Here is a 24,126-nt window from a genome sequence, read left to right as displayed (position 1 = left end):
TTAATGAATTGGGGTATTGGCCAATGGGTCATGTAAAGCAAAGGGGAAATAAACACCAAACCTTTTTGTCCTGGGGGGGGGGGATCAGTCGCCATAATAGGAGGCCCATTTGCTATGGAGCCCCCTTTCTTCTATGTACACCACTGTTAGAACCCACTGGCACCCTGGGTTTATGCGGTTAGAAACTGCAGGTGCCATTTACTTTGTCATCTTCTGGATATGGATGTTGGCTGTTGCAGCTATTAGTCACATCTAAGCCACCATGGTGAATGAATGATATGGCCCTCAGATCCTCAAGCCAAAGAAAAAAATGAGCATTTTTATCATCTTAAGACAAGCTTTAAAGCAACTGATGGTGAAATCCATAAGAAAGTGATTCCAAAAGGAGATATATGCATAAGATAGCATACTGAAAAATAAGCTGATCACAGGATGCACTACTGTTAAATTAGAATGAAGCAGCACCACATTCAGACAGATCCAATGAAAGTTCATACCATGTGCATTTTAGTGCTCACAGTGTCAGGTCTTGACCTCTTAGGGTATGTTTACACTGAGGAAATTTGTTGAGAAATCAAATCCACGCCATTCAAATTGCCTCTCAGTTTGTGCGAAATATCCTGCGGAAATAAAGCACTGAAGTTTAATTAATGGGACTTTGCTTTAGGATTCCTCTGAAAGGATGAACATGTAGCAGAAATTCTACTGTGTGAACTGCGCCAATGTGAGGCAGAATGTTTGTAGTGTGAACATACTCTTAGGCTCCAACTTATCCAATAAGTAGAAAACAAATACCACAGCACTGACAAGTCATTTAAGGTTGAAGCAAAGCTACATAAACCTTTTATTGTTCACCAAAAGAAAATACATTCAATGTTACGGAAGTACCATAATGGCTTTAAACCGTACCAAGGGTGTCCTGTTGTACCATCAGCAGGCAGCTGGATATCCTGGCAGCAAATGTTCAATTTTCCTACATCACTGGGTACATAAAGCATTCCATGTTGTCCAGGGAAATCAATAGGTTGCAGGGACTTGTTGGGTCCTTTAGAGAGAAAGAAAACAATGTCCTAATTGGGTCCCAATGTCCTAAAATTGCTTTCTAAAGCAGACCAGCCCTTTAATAAATGTCACAACAGATATCATCTTGAATGAATAAAGCCATCCTGTATAACATTACAGCAATAAAGGCAGATAGTAGATGGCGTATGACTATGAATAACACAATGCTGACAAAGCCAGATATTTTACAGTACCGGTCTGTCTTTTGATAAACTCAGCAAACACATTAGACAGGGCCCCATCACTGCCGAATTACTCTTTGCAATACCAGATGACACAGAGCTGATTACGGTGGATAGAAGCCTGATGTAACACTCCCCACACAGGCCCTGCAGCAGCACGATCAGTTTGACATGTACATCTCGGTGGAGGATGAGATAATAAATTTACTATGTTTTATGCCCTGGGTGTAAAGCGCTCTAGAATTCAGAGCAGTAAAATCTGTTCATTTAACCATAAGAAAATGCAAGTTTTGCGGCAATAAAGATCAGGACTTTAGGGGTCTGTGCTCCATGTGGATCCTCTTGTGGTACCATGATTAAAGTACTGTTCTCATCCCAGTATCTCTGTAATCCCTCTGTGAGATTGCTTGCCTTATGTTGGTGTATATTGCTTTTTTTTCTCATAGAAACATACGCAGAAAAGAACCCTCTGAACTCGTTATACAATTCCTTGAAAAACATTACACATTTTTTAAGGGATTACTTAGAAAGTTTATGGAATGTCCTTAAAGGGGTACTCCACTGGTCAGTGTTTGGAACAAACTGTTCCGAACGCTGGAGCCGGCGCCGAGAGCTTATGACGTCATAGCCCCGCCCCTCGTGACATCACACCCCGCCCCCTCAATGCAAGTCTATGCAAGTCCCATAGACTTGCATTGAGGGGGTGGGATGTGACATTGTGAGGGGGCGGGGCTATGACATCACGAGTTCCCGGCTCCAGCATTCAGAACAGTTTGTTCCAAATGCTGAGCAGCGGAGTACGCCTTTATTGACATTATAAAGCAATTTATTTTTGCTAGAAAGGTGCCTTATAAATAAGATGTTCTAGGTGTAAGGGTGTACCACTGCTGGGATCTCAGTCATTAACAGTAGTCAAACCAGGGAGAAAGCGCCCAATTCTTTTGCAGTGCCACCACAGGGGTAAGGAAGAATTACAGTATTCCTACTGAAATCAACAAGCTGTCCCTGCAATGCATAGTCACACTGGGTCCTCCACAGAGAGATGTTCTTTCAAGCCATTATCCTTTACAGGATGGAGGTCCCCAATGACTTTTGTCAAAATTGTCCAATGGAATAGTTACAAATGGATTTTCTTAATCAGTAATGACAATAACATATATAATAACTTTTAATATTCCTATGTATCTGAGATACTTGCATAGTCAAGGTCAAAGGTGGGTTGCACCATTTACATTACAACATTTAATAGTGCCATAAGGCAGCTATAATGCTATACAGCTAGGTCAGGGGTGCATAACCTTTTTCAATCTAAAGGTGTTACATTTTACCTTTTTCAATCTAAAGGTGTTACATTTTACTGCTCCCAAGAATCTTAATAAAACCTATAGGGTTGCAAGTATATGCCATATTGACAGTATATGCCATAAATGAAGAATAAGAGGAGGATTTCCTTTCTTCTTTAGATTTAAAAGTCTAAAGAAGAGATTAAGTTGCCCATTATACAGTTTATGGTGGCTTAAAAAAACAACCATAATCTACATTGGAGAGAGCTGGATTTATGTGCCGCAACCTCTCCCCTTCATCTTTTCAACTCTGGAATACCCAAAAGAGAAGAGTCCTTGAACGCTGGGGTGCCAGGAATATTTAGGGAAATGGAATTAGAGGCCATGTGGCTTTTTGGCAATGGATTATGCAACCCTGTTCTGAGTTTAAACCCTTGCCTAACCAAAGAAAGTGAATCAACATTAGATGGTTGCCTGTTTCCTTTGGTTGGGAGGGTTGCATATCTATGTGTGCTTTCTCCCTGGTTTAACTATTGTTAATGACAGAGATCCCAGTAGTGGTACACCCTTACACCTTGTACATCTTATTTTTAAGGCACTTTTCTAGCAAAAAGGAATTGTTACACTTTATCACATAATTAAGGATATACTATAGTCCTATAAAAAAAAAATATATATATATAATGTTTTTCCAGGAATTGTTGTATAGTGAGCTGTGTTATTTTTTCTGCGTATGTTTCTATAAGAGAAAAAAGCAATAAACAGCAACATAAGCATTTGACAGTCACATTTTATACCTCATATATCAGTGAAAACGATATGTTTGGGCAGGTTCAAATCTGATAATATGCAGAGTTCAACAAGAATCAAATTTCTATGGCAGGGCCATAACAATAGGGGGTGCAGTTGTTTCTGTGCCCTGGAGCCTGAGGGAGCTTATTCATTCTCTCACCCCCATGATTAAGTTTTCTTCATTGAAAAAGATCTCAGCTTTGTCCTGTGTTTGCAAGACAAGCAATACATGTTTATAGAGAAGGGACAAGGGAGCTCTTGGAGAACTGCAAATTATAGATTGAGCCTTCAGAGCAGACATCTGCTGAAAATACCAAATACATATTATAAAATGACCAGAAATTGTGCGGCTCCTCATGTACACAATGGCCCTGATTTTCTATTGTAAACTAAAAAAGTTTTGTCGGGTTGTGTGCCAGAATTTGGCACATTGCACCAAAAATTGTCTGCACCAGAATTTGCGCCAAAAAAATGTAGAAATTCGACCAACTCTCAATTCTACAAAAAAAAAAAAAAAAAGGGGCATGGCCATTGAAAAGGGTGTGTGTCCCCGACATTTCAAAAAAATTATAACATATTTACTAAGGTTTCCACAGAAAATGTGGTGGATTTGAGCTCTGGGAAAACCCCATATCTCAGAGCAGTTGTAAAAAAAAGTCAAACGTAGGGAAAAGTGCAAAACGTAGGGAAATCTTAGTGAATACCGTGAAAAAACTTGTAGGGAATTAAAACCCACAAAGAAAACAACAATCCACTCTCAGTAAATCAGGGCCATTGACTTCAGTGGGTAGCTGCAGAAAATCCGCTTGTGCAATTCTGCAGTGGAAAATCTGCACATGGAATTTCAGCATGTGGGAAACCGCTGCAGATTATTTATATGTAAACTTACCCTAAGGGTACGTTCAGCGTATTTTACGCTGCGGATCCACCGCCGAAGGTGCCTCAGTTGTGCCTGCTCGGTGCAGCAATAAGCCGCTACAAGCAGACACACTGCGATGTGCTAGTAACAGTGCGCATGCGCAGTAGACTCGCACACATGGTGGCTGCTCTTGGCCTAGCCCCGGGAGCAAGGGGAGCGGCCATGATGTGTGCGAGTATACTGCACATCGCAGTGTGTCTGTTTGTAGAGCCAGATTGCCACTATGAGCAGGCACAGATGGAGGCAACACTGTAGGGTCCATCATTGGTAAAATACGCTGCGGATCTGTCCATGTGAATGAGCCCTAAGCGTGTATTTTGACCACTCAGACATTGGTCAGCACTAGTTTAACATAAGTACTAACTTTCTCCTTTCTCTTACTTCAGATGTGCTCTCTAATAGATCATGAATCTGCATGCTTTTGCCATATTCTTTTTTGTTGGTCTACTTGACTCTCAAACAGTGGACTTTATATAGCAAAACTAAAGCTTCCAGCATGGCACTGGTAGTTTTACAGAAGCTTGCAAGCCACATGTTGAAGACCACTGCTCTAGGGCATCTTCAGCAATTTCATTGCCAACTCCTTCATTGGTTTCACCACTGATTTCCCTTATCTTTTCATCATAGGACCATGAAATCTCTAAATATGACTGACCCCTATGATAAGCTGACCAGTTATACTCTTATACTTCTCTACTTTCTGGTTACTATAAATCAGCAGTGCAAATGAAAATCATGGAGATCAAACATCTTGATAGAAATGACTAACCTAAGTGTCTTCTCTTATTTGCAGGCGGACATGTTTTCATACCTCTGCTCAAAAGAAATCACATACATCATTTCTTCAAGAGAGCTGGGATTCCAATTCTAAGCTGCAGAACAAACCCTTAGCGAATTGGTGTTTCTTTCAATAACCTCTAAAATGGAATATAATTGCACCTGTCACATTGTAGAAATATGACTCCAGATTTACATATGGATTAAGGCCTCGAGACCAGACTTTTGATGTGGAAAAATCTGGATTACTGTTTTATTTAGTGACCTACTTGGGAATACTTGGTATTTGGATTGCAAACTATAATTAGACGTAAAAGACTGAGAAACCTGTATGCCTGCGAGCTGAAAGGGCACTGATGTGACCCCTGTGCACTGGTTTACAATGAAGAAAAGCAGGAGTGTTCTGACTGTCTCGGGAGATGAGGTAAGATGGGATTTCAAGTGCCTGGGGGCTTCATTGGCTCCTACAGACAGAACATTTTACATTTATTGATATGGTTGAAGTAGGTTTTATCATATTATCCATGTTAACTGAACAAATTGGCATTACTCATTCTGAACAGGGTCAGGGACAATAAAAAAATCCTCTAAAAATGTCACAGAGTTGGCTGCACAAGCAATTAGCGGAATGTAGAAAAAGCAAAGAACTAACCAAAACGGGAAAGCTTCAGACTAGTGAAAATGCTATATTGTAACTCTGCCCTGCTTTTATACTTGGGCCCCATTTACACCATATTTTCAGGGTTCATTGCCGGTATACATTGTAAAACTGGCAAAAAAGTATTCAGGCACATACCGCCGCATACCTGCTATAGACCAAACGTAGTTAATTATACAATGGCATACCTGTGATAGACCAAATGTAGTCTACTTGACCGTGGCATACCTGCAATAGACCAAATGTAGTCTACTATACTGTGGTATACCTGGGATAGACCAAAGGTAGTGAACTATACAGTGGCATACCTGCCATAGACCAGATGTAGTCTACTATAACAGCGATAGACCAAACATTGTCTACTATACTGCGGCATAGCTGCGACAGTCCAAACAGTCTCCTATACCATGGGATATCTGCAATCGACTAAACGTAGCCTACTATACCGTGGCATTCCTGCAATAGACCAAATATAGTGCACTATACTGTTGCATACCTGCGATAGACCAAAGTAGTCTACTATACCGTGGCATGCCTGCAATAGACCAAATATAGTGCACTATACTGTGGCATACCTTCAATAGCCCAAACATACTTTACTATACTGCACACATACTAGCCATAGACCATACTAACCATAGACCAAGTGTAGTCTCCTATACTGTGGCATACCTGCGATAGACCAAATGTAGTCTACTTTAACGTGTATTTCCTACAATAAACCAAACGTCTACTTTACCGTGGCATACCTGCGATAGATCAAATATAGTCTACCATAACGTGGCATACCTGCAAAAAAACTAACATCTACTTTACTGTGGCACACCTGCGATAGACCAAACATAGTCTACTATACTGTGGCATACCTGTGATAGACCAAACATAGTCTACTATACCGTGGCATACCTGCGATAGACCAAACATAGTCTACTATACTGTGGCATACCTGCGATGGACCAAACATAATTTACTGTACTGCTCACATGCCAGCCATAGATCAAACATAGTCTACTATACTGTGCCATACCTGGCAGAGACCAAACACAGTCAACTACACTGTGGCATACCTGTGTTAGACCAAATGTAGTCTACCATACTGTGGCATACATGTGATAGACCAGACATATTCTATTATACTGCGGTATACCTCCGATAGACCAAATGTAGTCTACTATACTGCGGCATACCTGCAATAGACCTAAGGTAGTCTACTATACCATGGCATACATGTGATAGTCCAGACTTACTCTATTATACTGTGGCATACCAGCGATAGACCAAACGTAGTCTACTATATTGTGCCATATCTGGCATAGACCAGTCACAGTCAACTATACTGTGGCATACCCGTGATAGAATAAGCACAGTGTACTAAACTGTGGCATACCTGCAAAAGACCAATCGTAGTCTACTATACTTTGGCATACTTGCGATAGACTAAATATAGTGTACCATACCTGTGACCAAAGGTATAGACCAAATGTTGTTGACTATACCATGACTTACCTGCAATAGACCTGATTTAATCCTCAATACAGTGGCATACCTGCGATAGACCAAACGTAGTCTACTATACTGTGGCATACGTGCGATAGATCAAATGTAGTCAGTATACCATATAGCTGTAATAGACCACTACTATGCTTTTAAGTCCAACAAATAAAAATATGTATATGTTGGAATACCTGTCTTGGCCTATACTGAGAAGGTACCCTGAAAAAACATGTGTGACAAGAATCTTTAATATTATTTATTGCTATGTGAAGGCAAGCAGGGTGGTAGAGTCAGAAAATTGTTTATAAACTTAAACATTTACATATTATGTTTTTTTATGGGGTATTCTTGTATTATAATAATAATAATAATAATAATAATTATTATTTTTTTTTTATATGCTCAGGTTGGTGCAAAATCTCTATACTTACCTCCCATCTAAAAGGGAAGGAGTGATTTTACTAAAGGGGTGTAGCGTAAAATGTGTGCCAGAATTCTGGTGCAAATTAAACCAACCACTAAGTGGTGTAAACATAGACACAAGTATCAATTACAATGAGTTATGGTGGTAATTTACACTAGTGTCCAATTGCTAAATGGTTTTAGAACATTTGCCCAATTGTCTACAAATTTTGTTGTGTTGTGTTCATAGTTCCGGCTGCTTTCTCTTGGACACTCCTTCAGTAATGCACTGTATATTGTATTGCATTGTGTAGGTTAAGGTGTGTTTTTCTTAACATTGGACTACACCATAACCATAACAGAACGTACTATTGCTATAAGAAGTTTGCTAACAGGAAGCAACAGCATGGCACCTTGAAAGAATCAATCTGGGAATTTTCATTTTCTGTATGCCTTGTGCTTACCTGTTTAAGCACATGTGGCAGGCATGAGTTTGCAGCCATACCGAATGCATTTCCCTCACTGAAATGATTTACTAATGCTGGTAGGGGAAGGGGTCTGGGAGCTGCCAGGAGAATCTGATAGGTGATGATGTCATCCTGAAGTTCACAGTAAGTCAGCTGACCCAGGACTGACCATTCCGACACATTAAACACTGGGATTTTCTGTGGTCACATGACCCAGTTACAACAGTGAACAGCTTCCCTGCAATAAAACAGATAGCGCTGTAGGACTCGTGATGAGTCTTTCATAACCATTTGACGTCTTTTATGACAAGCAGCAGACTTAGTTGCCCCTAGTAAACATTCGGATTCCAGCTGTCAATTTTCTAGTGCAGATTAGTCATTGAAGGCAGTGATCTGACTAGTTCCTATGGAAACTCCTTCACTTTTTGTCTGCTCTATTTTTTATTTTTTTTACTTTATAAATAAGGCCTATTATGTCGAGGGTTAAACTATAAAAAGTGGAGCGATGCTCGAAGAAGCAACAATCATGATCACAAATAATCAGCTTAGGCTGCTAATATACCCATGCCAGGGGCAAAGACACATTGCTGACAATAAAGCTGGGTACACAGGCTACGACTCTGTGTGTGATCCAATTAATTCTGCCCGCATCTAATGATAGAATCTCCGTCAAGGGCTCAAAGCGTTGTTTTTCGCAGATGATAATTGCTGCCAGTGTAAATGAAATTAATAGGAAAATATTTAATATTTGTATCATCAGTCAGACCAAATAATGGTGACTGCCGCTCGTACACAACAGTCTTTATCACTTGTCAGCATCTGAATTACCGAACTGTTAAGGAGGTTGCATGAGATGGAAAAGAGTCTTCTTTTATTCACCAAAACAATGCCACTCTAACATTACACCTTGGGGCATTTCATAACTTTATAACATATTTGATAACTTTTTTTTTTTTTTGCTCAACTGGTGCCAGAAAGTTAAACATATTTGTAAATTACTTCTATAAAAAGAATCTTAATCCTTCCAGTACTTACTAGCTGCTGAATACTACAGAAGAAATTATTTTCTTTTTGGAACTGAGAGCTCTCTCCTAGCATCACGAGCACAGTTCTCTCTGCTGACATCTCTGTCCATTTTAAGAACTGTCCAGAGTAGGAGAAAATCCCCATAGCAAACATATGCTGCTCAGGTCAGTTCCTAAAATGGACAGAGATGTCAGCAGAGAGCACTGTGCTCGTGATTCAGCAGAGAGCTCTGTGTACCAAAAAGAAAAGAATTTCCTCTGTAGTATTCAGAAGCTAATAAGTAATGTTGGGATTAAGATTTATTTTAATAGAAGTAACTTACAAATCTGTTTAACTTTCTGGCACCAGTTAATTAAAAAAAAAAAGTTTTCCACCGGAGTACCCCTTTAACTTCTCTAGTACCTATTTCCTTCTATTTCCTTCTTTATTTCAACTTTTAAAAGGGCAGATACGCTATACATTTTCAGGTACTATTTTGTTTGAAATATTTAAGATCTGTGCCCCCAACATGTAGAAGATGTTCAGTAAAAGTTACCCATCATATTGCAACACCCTCAGTCCTGGTATCTTGGTTTACACTGCACGCACAACATCACGGGTCTTCCGCGCACCATGGGACAGGTCAACGTCACCAGAAAGTGCCACGGAGGATATAGACTGTATACCATCAGTACAGCCCCATACCCATTACATTTATAGTGGAACACTACGGGTCAAATTTTCCATAGGTGACCTCTTTAACTTGGACTGTGACTTTCTCTGCTGTGAGTTTACTTGCAAAACTGTTTTTGTGCATTGCCCTACATTAATAGCATAAACTGAGGTATTCCAGGAGTTAGAACCTGCATATTGATGCTCAGATGATTGATCCTTTGGTCATGTGATACTCTCTAAACCTGTGGTTGTGGGAGAAGTTCCTAGTCCAGCCTCTTCTCCCAGGAGAATGGGTGGACCCAAACCTGTTAGTTAGTCAAGTCCTGGATTTGGCCATAGTAGCATCTTCAAGTCCTGCTCTTGGTAGATATCCATATATCTAGGCCAAAGTGTCATAGAATCCTGTTCTACAAGCAAATCACTGTCCTGTTCCTGTTCACGCTGTGGGGATAATGTGCTCCAAGGAGGAGTTTTCATCTTAAAGAAGAATAACAAGGCTATACAAGGGCCCTTCTGCAATGTGATTCGCTCTTCAGTGACCTACGGTCTTAGTACTTGGTGGCTATCACATGGGCAAACATTTCCTGCTTACGTCTCATTTGGAAGAGGGGGGAGGCTCCTGCTGCAGCCAGTTGTCTCATAGTCTGATACAGGAGGAGGACAGTGAGAAGGAGGGTCATAGCTGATCTCTTCTGACACATAGAGAAGAAGAATTCATTTATAATGTTTATTTTTCATATGATACAAAACTGGATGAAAGAAAAATTATTTCTGATATTTTTGTTTTTCTGTTTCTTGTGTTCCTGTAAGCCAAGTATCCCAAAACAAGTAACATTAAAGAACACAGTGTACTGTAGCATAGGCATAGGTATGAAAGGCCTACAAATACATGGCATATGCCATACAGATAAACTCACTCCAAATTGATAAGCTAGGGTCTGGATGGTCAAAAAGGGAAGTCTTACTTGGCTCTTATGTACATGGACATATTATGAACTTATAAAACCTAAAAATTGCACAGAGCAGTAATAGAGCATCCATAATAGTGTGTGGGGCCATACTGCCCGTCTGGATGCCTCTGCTTTCATATAGAATCAGACTGATGATAGATGTAGAATATGAAGCCTTAAATGCTTTCTCCTTTTTCCAAAATAGGACCTTCTGGCACTTAGCTGATTAGTGAATCTGCAGGAAATGTGGTATTATACTCTGCCCGCTATCATGGTCATGCTGGGTCACCAGATATAAGACACCCCCCACCTTTCCTGATGTCCGTATGCCCTACGTAGGAGAACATGTTAGTAACAGGGAAGTGTCAAAAGCTACAGCATCATGAACAGTTCAACAAAGAGGCAATTTTACGCAAGACTGCCTGCAAAATATTCAGGGAATTGAGAAGTTGAATTACAGCAAATATGATATACAGTAATCTGCCAATAGCTTATAGGTGAATACCAGCCATAACTATAGTCATCTGGCTTTTATGCATAGTAAAGGGTCCAATAGATAAGAGTAGAGAATAGGGGGGGGGGTTGTCTTTGTGGATAAATGTACTAGATCAGGTTTTGCCAACTAGTGCGCCTCCAGCTGTTGCAAGACTACAACTCCCAGCATACCCAGACAGCCTTTGGCTGTCTGGGCATGCTGGGAGTTGTAGTTTTGCAACAGCTGGAGGCGCACTGGTTGGACAACATGGTCCCATAGAGCTGACAAATAGCAGATTTAGTATGTCGAGGCTGAAGATGTGTATAACCAAGTCACAAGCTGAGAATACGGCAAAAACTATAAAACATTCTTGCCGACAGGTACGTAACATCAAAATGACTGTGTGTCCCGCGGTTGCCGGTAAGTGACAGCGGGGAGAGGATTCTGAGGTTCTGCAATAAACAGTGGCATCACTTTCCCCGGGGTGAAGCACTCGTCCTCTCACTGATGTGCCCTGTTCTGCTTCACTTCATGTAATGTAAAAATGTTTTATTTTTTTCTCAATGCCATCTGGCACAAGAAACAACATTTAAGGGGACTGGATTCTTTTTTTATTTATTTTATAGATCTTTCTCACTACGCTTCCACAAAGGCTCCTTCAAACAATTCATTCAGTTTTTTTTGTCAGGTGCCAGTGTTCTCTATGTGTAAAAAGTGCTTTTGGGGTACGTTCAGACGAGCAGATCCGCAGCGTATTATATCCGCCGCCAAAGTACCCCTACAGGGTGCCTCAGATGTGCCTGCTCGGAGCTGCAATACGCCGCTACGAGCAGACACACTGCTGTGATGTGCGAGTCGCCGCACATGCACGGTGTACTCGCACACATCGCGGGTGTACTCCCACACATCGCGGCCACTCCCCCTGCATGCGCGCGCCGACTTGCACATTGCTGTGTGTCTGCTTGTAGCGGCGGATTGCGGCTCCGAGCAGGTACATCTGAGGCATACTGTAGGGGTCCTTCGGCGGCGGATCTGCAGCGTAAAATACGCTGTGTATCTGCTCGTCTGAACGTACCCTTAAGGTGTTTTTTTTTTGTACGACACATGCATTTAGAGATCTGTAGAGAAGCCTGTAAGACTACATATAAAAACCCACAAAAAATCGCTATAGCTAGGTCATGCTGTGTGCTAAAAAACTGACACTCACTTACCACCAAAATGCCACAAACCAAGTAGTGTGTCTTTGATATCGCACTATAGACTCCATAGTCATGGAGGATAAGACTAACCACTACTGTTTGCCTGACGGACTCTCTCTGTGGCAAACATGCAGAATTTAAGGGATTATCCAGGGAAAGAAACACAGAGTTAATTTATTCCAAATACAGTACCACCCATGTCATCAGGTTTTGTGTGGTATTACAACTTGACTTCAATCACCTCAATGGAACTGAGCCGCAATACCACACACAACCTGAGGACATAGGGGGTGCTGTTTTTGGAAGAAAACAGCTCTGTGTTTCTATACCTTTAACATTGTAGAACTCGGTGGCCCACATCTTCTTCTATCAGGAAAACTACTGTGCCCCTTGTTTGTATGGATGCAGTCCCAGAGGGAGTTCTGCTAAGCTTCAAGTTGCAAACTCACTGTATACCCTAGCCAGTCACACACACACACACACACACACACACAGCAGCAGCAGGCCCCATAAAGAAGGTTTTTTTGTTTTTTTTTGGGGGGGGTTCACATAGTGGTAGAGGATCTGTGTATGCATTGTTCTTACCTGTTTTAGCTGATGTGTCAGGTATGGGGTTTTCAGCTATACTGGTTGCAATTTAATCACTAAAAAATGTTTCTAATGCTGCATACATTTCCCATGAATCTTCTGGCTTTTCAGAGAAAGAGTGTGGAATTTTATCACAGCACCTGGTCATTTTATTAGGCTGCTGGTGCTGGAGTTCAGCTAGGTGAACTCATTAAACATAGGTTGAGTTCACATTATGTCCAGTTTTGATGCAAATTTTTTATTTAAAGTGTGTTTTTGAATGAAATATGAACTGAGGCGAAAGTGTTTTGACCTAGAACTCACAACTAAGGTGTTTTACAAAGGTAAACCTATAACTATAACAATATAACAACATTTATTTTATTTTAATTACTAAAGGTTAATATTTCCTAAGAAGTGTGTTTTTTTTTTTTTATTAGGAACATGCAATCCCTGACGGTTTATTTTAAATCTGGGTACCTGTTTGTTCATTTGTATCCATGACTAAGGCCAAAGAACTGGTCGAAACGCATTGGATGTTTTAACTGTCTGTACACATGTCCCACAAATCTAATAAAAAAAAGGTATTAACATAGAAACATAGACTGTGTCGGCAGATAAGAACCATTTGGCCATTCTAGTCTGCCCAATAATAGGAATCCTATCAATAGTCCCTGGCCCTATCTTATATGAAGAATAGCCTTATGCTTATCCCTATTTTATATGAGGGATAGCCTTATGCCTATCCCTATCTTATATGAAGGATAGCCTTATGCCTATCCCTATCTTATATGAAGGATAGCCTTATACCTATCCCTATCTTATATGAAGATTAGCGTTATGCCTATCCCTATCTTATATGAAGGATAGCCTTATGCTTATCCCATGCATGTGTAAACTCCTTCACTGTATTTGCAATGACCACTTCTGCAGGAAGGCTATTCCATGCATCCACTACTCTCACAGTATAGTAATACTTCCTAATATTACTGCAGAAACCATTGCCCCTCTAATTTAAAACGATGTCCTCTTGTGGTAGTTTTTCTTCTTTTAAATCTCCTCTCCTCCTTTACCGTGTTGATTCCCTTTATGTATTTAAAAGTCTCTATCATATCCCCTCTGTCTCTTCTTTCTTCTATACATGTTAAGGTCCTTTAACCTTTCCTGGTAAGTTTTATCCTGCAATCCATGTACTAGTTTACTATCTTCTCTGAACTCTCTCTCTAGAATATCTATATCCTTCTGGAGATACGGCCTCCAGTACTGTGCACAATACTCAAAGTGAGGTCTCACCAGTGTTCTGTTCAGCGGCATAAGCACTTCCCTCTTTCTACTGCTTATACCTCTCCCTATACATCCAAGCATTCTGCTAGCGTTTCCTGCTCCTCTATTACATTGTCTTCTTACCTTTAAGTCTTCTGAAATAATTACTCCTAAATCCCTTTCCTCAGATACTGAGGTCAGGACTGTATCAAATATTCTATATTCTGCCTGAGGGTTTTTACACCCCAGGTGCATTATCTTGCACTTATCCACATTAAATTTCAGTTGCCAGAGTTCTGACAATTCTTCTAGTTTTCCTAAATCCTTATCCATTTGGCGGATCCCTACAGGAACATCAACCCTGTTACATATCTTTGTGTCATTGGCAAAAAGAACAATACCTTATCATCCAGACCTTCTGTAATATCACTAATGAAGATATTAAACAAAACTGGTCCCAGTACAGATCCCTGAGGTCCCCACTGGTGACAAGACCTTGCTCTGAATATTCTCTATTGACTACAACCCTCTGTTTTCTGTCACTCAGCCACTGCCTAATCCACTCAACAATATGGGAGTCCAAGCTCAGACTGTAGTTTATTGATAAGTCTTCTATGTAGGACAGTGTCAAAAGCCTTACTAACATCTAGATATGCGATGTCTACTGCCCCTCCACCATCTATTATTTTAGTCACCCAGTAAAAAAAAATAAAAAATCATTAAAATGTGTTTGACATGATCTCCCTGAAGTAAACCCATGTTGTTTTTCATGTATTGTTTTATACCTGGAAGCCAGTGCTGGAAAAATTATTTCTCTGCATTTCTATGATCTGAAGGAGTGACTTGCATGGGCCCAGGTTCTACAGTGTAGAAGCAGGTTACTCTCTCTCTACCTGCTCAGTGTGGTTTTGTTTGGCAATATTTTTAAAAGTAGTACAATAGTATCATTTTAATTGTATTGGCCCACAAAATAAAGAGAACATTTCAGTTTTACTGTAAAGTATACTACATAAAAACAAAGCCTCGCAAAATTTGCAAAAGTTTATTTTTCATCCCCAACTCTCCCCCCCCCCATTTTTTTTTTTTGCTTAGCATTACATTTTATAATTAAATGAAAGGTGTTATTGAAAAGTACAATTCATTTGGCAAAAAACAAGCCCTCATATGGCTCAATGGATAAAAAAAATAATGATGGAGAAAACACAAAAATTTAAACTGACTATGTCCTCAAAACCTAAATTATCTGTGTCCTTAAGGGGCTAGAGATAGCAGCAGCAGTATACAGATGGAGCTGGAGGTAAGGGGGTCTGTGAGCAGGCAGAAGAGAAATCTGGTATGTGATGATGCCATCCTGTAGTTCACAGGAAGTCTGCTGACCCAGGACTAACCACTTTTTCTGACACATTAAGCACTGTAATGTCCTGTGGGTCAGACTGGTTTTTACATGGTATAGTTAAAGGGGTACTCCGCTGGAAACTTTTCTTTTTTAAATCAGCTGGTGTCAGAATGTTAAACAGATTTGTAAATTACTTCTATTTAAAAATCTTAACCCTTCTAGTACTTATGAGCTGCTGTATACTACAGAGGAAGTTCTCTTTTCTTTTTGAATTTCCTTTCTGTCTGACCACAGTGCTTTCTGCTGACACCTCTGTCCATTTTATGAACTGTCCAGAGTAGAAGAAAATCCCCATAGCAAACCTCTGCTGCTCTGGACAATTCCTAAAATGTATAGAGGTGCCAGCAGACAGCACTGTGGTCAGACAGAAAGGAAATTCAAAAAGAAAATAACTTCCTGTGGAGCATATAGCAGCTGATAAATACTGGAAGGATTAAGATTTTTAAATAGAAGTAAATTACAAATCTGTATAACTTTCTGGCAACAGATGATTTAACATTTTTTTTTATTCACAATGGAATACCCCTTTAAAGTAATAAAACACATAGATGCAGCTGTGATGGAGTAAAACAGATTGTGCTGTAGGACTAGTGATGATGAGTAGGCAAACAAACAACCTAAAGTGCTTCTTTAATCTAGATAGATGTGGTCATTTCTTTGTCGCACATTTCTCTGTAAATATCCATTTCATTTGCACTAATGTTGGACACACGCTTATAGCTGAAACCTAGGAAGCAGCTCATTGGGCAAGCACTGGATAAAGAGGACAGGCGAACAAACAAGGGCAGGACCACAGACGCCTCTCACCACAAGGACACCTGCTCCTCTTCCAATGCCAACTTCCAATGCTTTCCCTTCTTCCTTTTACAAGTTCATATGTAACAGAATATTTCTGTAAGCGTATCTGCAATAATTTTTTGTACCTGAGGCAAAACTACCATTTATGACAAAACTGCTCAAGTCTGACTTTTCTAAAAGCAATTTGAAGATATTGAATTTTGAAATGTAATTTGAAGAGGTTTTCTGATATCCAACAGGAAGCCCCAATCTGGCTCCGTATGGCTAAATATAACAAACAATTCTGGCATAGGAAAAGGATCATATTAAAAATGAAAGATTCAGATAAAATTTTGACAGCCTATATCTATCACTAGGGGTTGCTAAAAGTCCTATTGCATACACCGTATACATTGAACTAATACTAGAAAAGTATGCAGTAAACATCCTCAAGTGGTGGATGCAGGCTACCAGAACTGTTATCTGAATGGGGTTGGTTCTGCATGGATTGTTTATGGATTTTTACCATGCCCATTCAGATGAATGGAACATTAACAGATATTTTTGCTACAAACCTACCACATGTGAATATATCCATGGGGCACTTTAACATAACATAATTTTTGTCCGGAACACTAGGACTGATAGTCCTTAACCACTGATTTATTATCTGGCTTAATTTTTCTTATAAATATGAGATGGGACAGGTACAAAGTTGTGATCAAGTCGGCGTAACATTAGCAACAGCGTACAGCTATTGGACATTACATTTTGTCATGATTTTGCCAACACTTGATGATCGTAATGTGATACATACCCCCTCTCATCTAGGAAGCTATACTTCATAGATGTGCTAAAGATGAAAGTGGAGCACCAGGTAGGAGAAGAAGTAATACATTTTCTGCTTCCCAAACAACCCCTTTATTTTTTTTGTTTTAGTTTCCTCATTGTTCTGTTCCAAGAGACATAAATCTTTTCCTTTTTCATTGGCATAAGTGCTTCCTGGTTTACATAATAATACAGCCTAGCCAAGGAACCCACAAGAGACCCTGAATCCATGGCTGCACTCATGCAGAAGCTGGCTGTCATGACAAAAGCCATAAAAGAGGTGCAAGCAAGCCAAGAGGACCTGTTACAAAGGGAACTAGATCATGCCTAATTCACCACCTCCTCACCTTCGTGATCCAGCTACTTGTGAACCTTCCATAGCTGTGCCTGTCGTTTACTGATAAATATGCTAAATATCAGGCGTACCTCATACCTATGATTCAGAGTTTCCGTCTATGTCAAGATACATACTGCCATCTCCCTTCTTGCTGCCCCCCCCCCCCCCCACAAACCTGGGCAACACTGCTTCACAGCAACAGCACAATACTTACCACATGGAAGGCCTTTGTGACAGTAATGAAATTCCTTTATGATAATCCACTACATAGATCCCAGGTGCACAGTACAGGAATATACCATGGAGTTCCGTGAATTAGTGCCTGAAACAGCCCTGAATGATGTGACCTATGTTGCCCAGTATCACCTAGGTTTAAATGACTGCCTGAAACATGAGCTAGTGTGGATTGGAGTACCTGCCACACTGGTGGGCTCTGCTGGGGCCAGAGAACATGAGGGACCTATGCAGATAGGCTCAGTCCACAGGCTACTATCAGCAGTTAATAGGGCGAGGAGAGGAACACTCCATATGTGCCTCTACTGTGCCAAGCCTGTTCATATCCTTAAGAATTGTCCAACAAGACCACAGTCGGGTAAATTTTTACTTCATACCATATGTCTCAACCTGCCAGTTTATAATGCTTTTGAACATCTTGCCATTCCTATCTCCTTATATCTGGGAGGTAACAAAATTGAACTCACAGCCATGTTAGGCTCAGTTGCCAGCAGCTGTTTCTTGGACGCTTTGATGGACGCTTACTCAAGACTGATCCTGCCACCTTGGAATCCCCTTTGACCATATGACCATGGGAAAACAGCATCAAGAACAGGTGGTCATATGGGACATAGCTCCCTAATACTTGTTTCTGGTTATCCTGGGTATCACATGGCTAAATAAACACAACCCTTCTGTGGATTGGATATCTTCTTCTCTCCTCGTTGTAGATCTACACTTCTACAACTACCCTGCAGACTGCAGTCTCTCTTAGCCAAAACCATAGTCCCAGTCCTACCGCAAAAATACCAGGAATATGTAGATGTGTTTGAGAAGAAAGGGGCTGGTATCTTACTGTGATGTCCCAGTACAAGTACATGATCCTGTACTACGTGTAGGTCCTGTCAGGTTGAGTCCCTCAAGGACCTGTGAGTAAGCCTGTCACATGTTATGTTATGTAGTCACATGATTTGTTGTCACATGTACTCCCAGAGAGCACTAGCTTAACCTATGACCCACAGCTTGACCAATGGGCTTATTCCAGCCCCCCACTATATAAAGGGGCAGCCATTACAGTCCAGTCTCTTGTACCATCAGTCTTTGCTGAGGCATCAGCTACTAGAGAACTCAGGGTAAGTGATCAGCATCTGGAAGGCCACAAAGCTACCGTCTCTCCAGTAAGTCTCAAGTCTATGTCTGCTGTCACTGAAACTAGTCAAGTCCTGCACATAGTCAAGTCAAGTCTAATTACAAGTCAAGTTTATTACAAGTATTGGTCCAGCAAGCTGCGAGGTCCTCTGGGTTCTGGCGTGTGGTGTTCCGGAACCCGAAAACCAGACTGGTGTCACAAACACATAGGGGTTAATACCATCTGACCCCCGGGGTTAATAACATCTGATCCCACCAACCTACACCGCCACACCCGTGGTCCCGCCATTCACCCGGTGGTGCACCACACTACCACCTCATTGACAGTATGACTGTTCTATCAAACTTCTCTCATGAGCGTGTCTACCCCATGGTAGTATCTACAGTGAGAGTATCTGGAACATTCTTGGTAGCCTGTTGGTCATCTCCAAGATGATGTGAACGTGAGGGCCTTTTATTAGAAACATTGGGAAAAGCCTTGGTGGGGGGGGGGGGGGAGGGGGGCACTGTTATGGAACCATAGGCTAAATCTGCAACAAGCACAATTTTGTCTTTCCTGAGGTCTTGGTGGCCCAGGATGAGTGCGCCAAGGTACCCATGCCTGAGACAGAACTCCCATCTACTCATTTGCTATTTTGATTGGTTCCTGCCACTGAGCTCTGTACATAGGGAAGCCACTTTCCCAGTTACATTAATGGAGTTTCCCTTTCATTACTCAAAGTGTAACCTGTTCAGGGATTTGCTTCTCATTGAAATAAGTTGTCCATTTTCAGGCAGTCGTATCTGGGCATGTGGTTTATTATATATGGGCCAGGGACTGTGGTGTTGGCAGAGTAAGTGCACTTAAAGTAAACACCGGAGCTGTGAGGAAATCTAATGCTTTCCTAGGTACAGGCTGCTCCTTTTTTTAGCATTTCTAGCATAAGCCTCATAATTTAGCAGCTGCAAACAGCTTGGCATGTTCCCATTATCATTTGAAGAGCATTTGCCTAATATGTCAATTCTACTTATGCCGTTCATTTTTGTACCCATATAGAGCAGTTTTTTTAGTAGCTTTTAGTGCCAGCCATTTATGGTCTCTAAATCTGGTAAGAAAGTTGTCAATTGCCTTCCCCTACTACTCCAGCTAGCTCATACAAAGCCTACTCAAGTGTGGGCGAGCTTAGAAAGAAGCTTCTCCAATAAACCCCATCATAAAGCATAGCCTTAGGGACATAAAAACTATACAATGGATTTTGGAAAACATTTTTTCCAAAAATATCTTTACCATTGAACCTGACATAGTTTACTGTACAGCGGCTCTTAGATGGTACCTTTAATGCTGTTGGCATTTCTGGAGTGGTATTATTACTGAGGTATCTATATAATGCTGGTAGCTAGTTCTGCACACAAGAGGTTGTGCTGTTAGCCATTTTTCAGCTGGACCTCCTACCACTAGATTTAAACTTCTGATGGGAGATGAGAAAACCATAGACATTGAAGGTATCCTTAAATGTAAGTCATGTTTGAACCGCTCTTTTGTCGGCACAGAGACAGAGTTTTAATGTAACAATATTGTGAGGTTCCCTTTTTTTCTTATTTCTCATGAAATAAGAAGGAAAGAGCCCAGGCTAAAAGCTGTGTTGGACAAGCAAGCAGGAGGTGTAGTTGTTAGGGCCCCACAGGGAGGTGGAAAGATCATTCAGTATAGGGAAAACAGAGTGACATCTTGTCCTCGCTCCATTGTTGAGGCTCTTACATGGTGGTGTCCTTGAGAGTTGTTGCAAGAAATTTAGCTATCTGTAACAGCTGATAGTGCCCCTTAGCTGGTGGGTACTGTGACTCGGTTGGCCTGTTTTTGGAGCTTAGATATGATGTATGACAAGGTATGATATCTGTCACAGGTCTCCGATACATTTATACATCAAGAGCTCTTCACTAGTCTACTCAATTCTCTGCCTCCCCTGGCAGAGCAGTCAAGTCCAATTTTGCTAACTTTTGTTAATCTCATGGTAAGTGGTTGATTGCTGCCTTCTAGTGCTCCTGCAGCTGCTTAGGTCACTAGTATGGAACCAATATCTGACAATTCTTCTCAACAGGCTCCATACACAGCTGAACCCTCCCCACCACTACATCCCTGTCAGGCTGAACTGACATCTGGCGAGATGCACTGTCTCCCAGTGCTGGTGCCAATTCCTTTCCCTTCTACTGTACTTTCAAAGCAGCTGGAATCCCGGGGAAGCTCTCTGAATTCTGATGCTCTGACAGGAAGCAACATATGCTTGGTGCCAGCTCTCCAGGATATGAAGCTGCTGTGTTTCAGAGGAAAAACTACTCCAGACACTGGCTGAGCAGATTTTAGACTGTGCTGACAAAGTTCGGTCAATGTTTAATTTCACAGGTGAATAATTTTTAGATTTGTTTTCTGTAGGAAAGGAATTAAGTAATGTACTATTAGTAGACAGGGTAGATACATGGCTTATCATACCTCCTAAAATTATTCAAGTGCCAGTAGTTTATGTGTACCCTGTTTTCTGGACAAGATCTTGCGTTTCGGCTGCTTGGATCATGCAGCTTTTCAGGCAGATGTAAGACCATAAACTATAGAAGTTAGTCACACGGGGCCTGCAAGGTACCTCAGTAAGCCAGTCATTTGAGTGTGAGTGTAGAACAACGTTGCTGCCAGGATCTAAGCTGTACAGGGGACAGTGATCCTGGCAATTTCTGTGTTAAAGCGTTACTGTCATTAGTAAGAAAACAAAGCTTAAATCAGTGTAGTAATGTGCCCTAAGACCTGTATGCATAATAACATGCATGTGTTAAAGGGGTTATCCAGGAAAAAACTTTTTTTTATATATCAACTGGCTCCAGAAAGTTAAACAGATTTGTAAATTACTTCTATTAAAAAATCTTAATCCTTTCAGTACTTATGAGTGTTACGCCGAGCGCTCCGGGTCCCCGCTCCTCCCCGGAGCGCTCGCTTCTCTCTCTCCGCTGCAGCGCTCCGGTCACGTCCTCTGACCCGGGGCGCTGCGATCCCGCTGCCAGCCGGGATGCGATTCGCGATGCGGGTAGCGCCCGCTCGCGATGCGCACCCCGGCTCCCCTACCTGACTCGCTCCCCGTCTGTTCTGTCCCGGCGCGCGCGGCCCCGCTCCCTAGGGCGCGCGCGCGCCGGGTCTCTGCGATTTAAAGGGCCACTGCGCCGCTGATTGGCGCAGTGGTTCCAATTAGGGTAATCACCTGTGCACTTCCCTATATTACCTCACTTCCCTTGCACTCCCTTGCCGGATCTTGTTGCCTTAGTGCCAGTGAAAGCGTTCCTTGTGTGTTCCTTGCCTGTGTTTCCAGACCTTCTGCCGTTGCCCCTGACTACGATCCTTGCTGCCTGCCCCGACCTTCTGCTACGTCCGACCTTGCCTTTGCCTACTCCCTTGTACCGCGCCTATCTTCAGCAGCCAGAGAGGTGAGCCGTTGCTAGTGGATACGACCTGGTCACTACCGCCGCAGCAAGACCATCCCGCTTTGCGGCGGGCTCTGGTGAAAACCAGTAGTGGCTTAGAACCGGTCCACTAGCACGGTCCACGCCAATCCCTCTCTGGCACAGAGGATCCACTACCTGCCAGCCGGCATCGTGACAGTAGATCCGGCCATGGATCCCGCTGAAGTTCCTCTGCCAGTTGTCGCTGACCTCACCACGGTGGTCGCCCAGCAGTCACAACAGATAGCGCAACAAGGCCAACAGCTGTCTCAACTGACCGTTATGCTACAACAGTTACTACCACAACTTCAGCAGTCATCTCCTCCGCCAGCTCCTGCACCTCCTCCGCAGCGAGTGGCCGCTCCTGGGATACGCTTATCCTTGCCGGATAAATTTGATGGGGACTCTAAGTTTTGCCGTGGCTTTCTTTCCCAATGTTCCCTGCATCTGGAGATGATGTCGGACCTGTTTCCCACTGAAAGGTCTAAGGTGGCTTTCGTAGTCAGCCTTCTGTCCGGAAAAGCCCTGTCATGGGCCACACCGCTCTGGGACCGCAATGACCCCGTCACTGCCTCTGTACACTCCTTCTTCTCGGAAATCCGAAGTGTCTTTGAGGAACCTGCCCGAGCCTCTTCTGCTGAGACTGCCCTGTTGAACCTGGTCCAGGGTAATTCTTCCGTTGGCGAGTATGCCGTACAATTCCGTACACTTGCTTCAGAATTGTCCTGGAATAATGAGGCCCTCTGCGCGACCTTCAAAAAAGGCCTATCCAGCAACATTAAAGATGTTCTGGCCGCACGAGAAATTCCTGCTAATCTACATGAACTTATTCACCTAGCCACTCGCATTGACATGCGTTTTTCTGAAAGGCGTCAGGAACTCCGCCAAGATATGGACTCTGTTCGCACGAGGCGTTTCGTCTCCTCGGCTCCTCTCTCCTCTGGTCCCCTGCAATCTGTTCCTGTGCCTCCCGCCGTGGAGGCTATGCAGGTCGACCGGTCTCGCCTGACACCTCAAGAGAGGACACGACGCCGTATGGAGAACCTCTGCCTGTACTGTGCTAGTACCGAACACTTCCTGAGGGATTGTCCTATCCGTCCTCCCCGCCTGGAAAGACGTACGCTGACTCCGCACAAAGGTGAGACAGTCCTTGATGTCTACTCTGCTTCTCCACGTCTTACTGTGCCTGTGCGGATGTCTGCCTCTGCCTTCTCCTTCTCTACAGTGGCCTTCTTGGACTCTGGATCTGCAGGAAATTTTATTTTGGCCTCTCTCGTCAACAGGTTCAACATCCCGGTGACCAGTCTCGCCAGACCCCTCTACATCAATTGTGTAAATAATGAAAGATTGGACTGTACCATACGTTTCCGCACGGAGCCCCTTCTTATGAGCATCGGATCTCATCATGAGAGGATTGAACTTTTGGTCCTCCCCAATTGCACCTCGGAGATTCTCCTTGGACTTCCCTGGCTTCAACTTCATTCCCCAACCCTGGATTGGTCCACTGGGGAGATCAAGAGTTGGGGGTCCTCTTGTTCCAAGAACTGTCTAAAACCGGTTCCCAGTAACCCTTGCCGTAACTCTGTGGTTCCTCCAGTAACCGGTCTCCCTAAGGCCTATATGGACTTCGCGGATGTTTTCTGCAAAAAACAAGCTGAGACTCTACCTCCTCACAGGCCTTATGATTGCCCTATCGACCTCCTCCCGGGTACTACCCCACCCCGGGGCAGAATTTATCCTCTCTCTGCCCCAGAGACTCTTGCCATGTCCGAATACGTCCAGGAGAATCTAAAAAAG

General features: G+C 42.3%; 1 protein-coding gene across 2 annotated transcripts in view; it reads left to right on the top strand.

Annotated features, from left to right (window-relative positions):
• PDE4A (phosphodiesterase 4A) overlaps positions 1-24,126 on the top strand; it is a 1,221,221-nt gene that overhangs the window by 377,200 nt on the left and 819,895 nt on the right. For both annotated transcript variants that reach the window (XM_056570564.1, XM_056570566.1), the window contains one exon: positions 5,032-5,439. In XM_056570564.1, coding sequence (XP_056426539.1) covers positions 5,398-5,439 — 42 coding nt within the window. In that variant the 5' untranslated portion in view covers positions 5,032-5,397. The remainder of the gene's footprint in view (positions 1-5,031; positions 5,440-24,126) is intronic.

Source organism: Hyla sarda, chromosome 4, assembly GCF_029499605.1.
Source record: "Hyla sarda isolate aHylSar1 chromosome 4, aHylSar1.hap1, whole genome shotgun sequence".
NCBI lineage: Eukaryota > Metazoa > Chordata > Amphibia > Anura > Hylidae > Hyla > Hyla sarda.
This window is presented reverse-complemented; position numbering and strand designations above follow the sequence as displayed.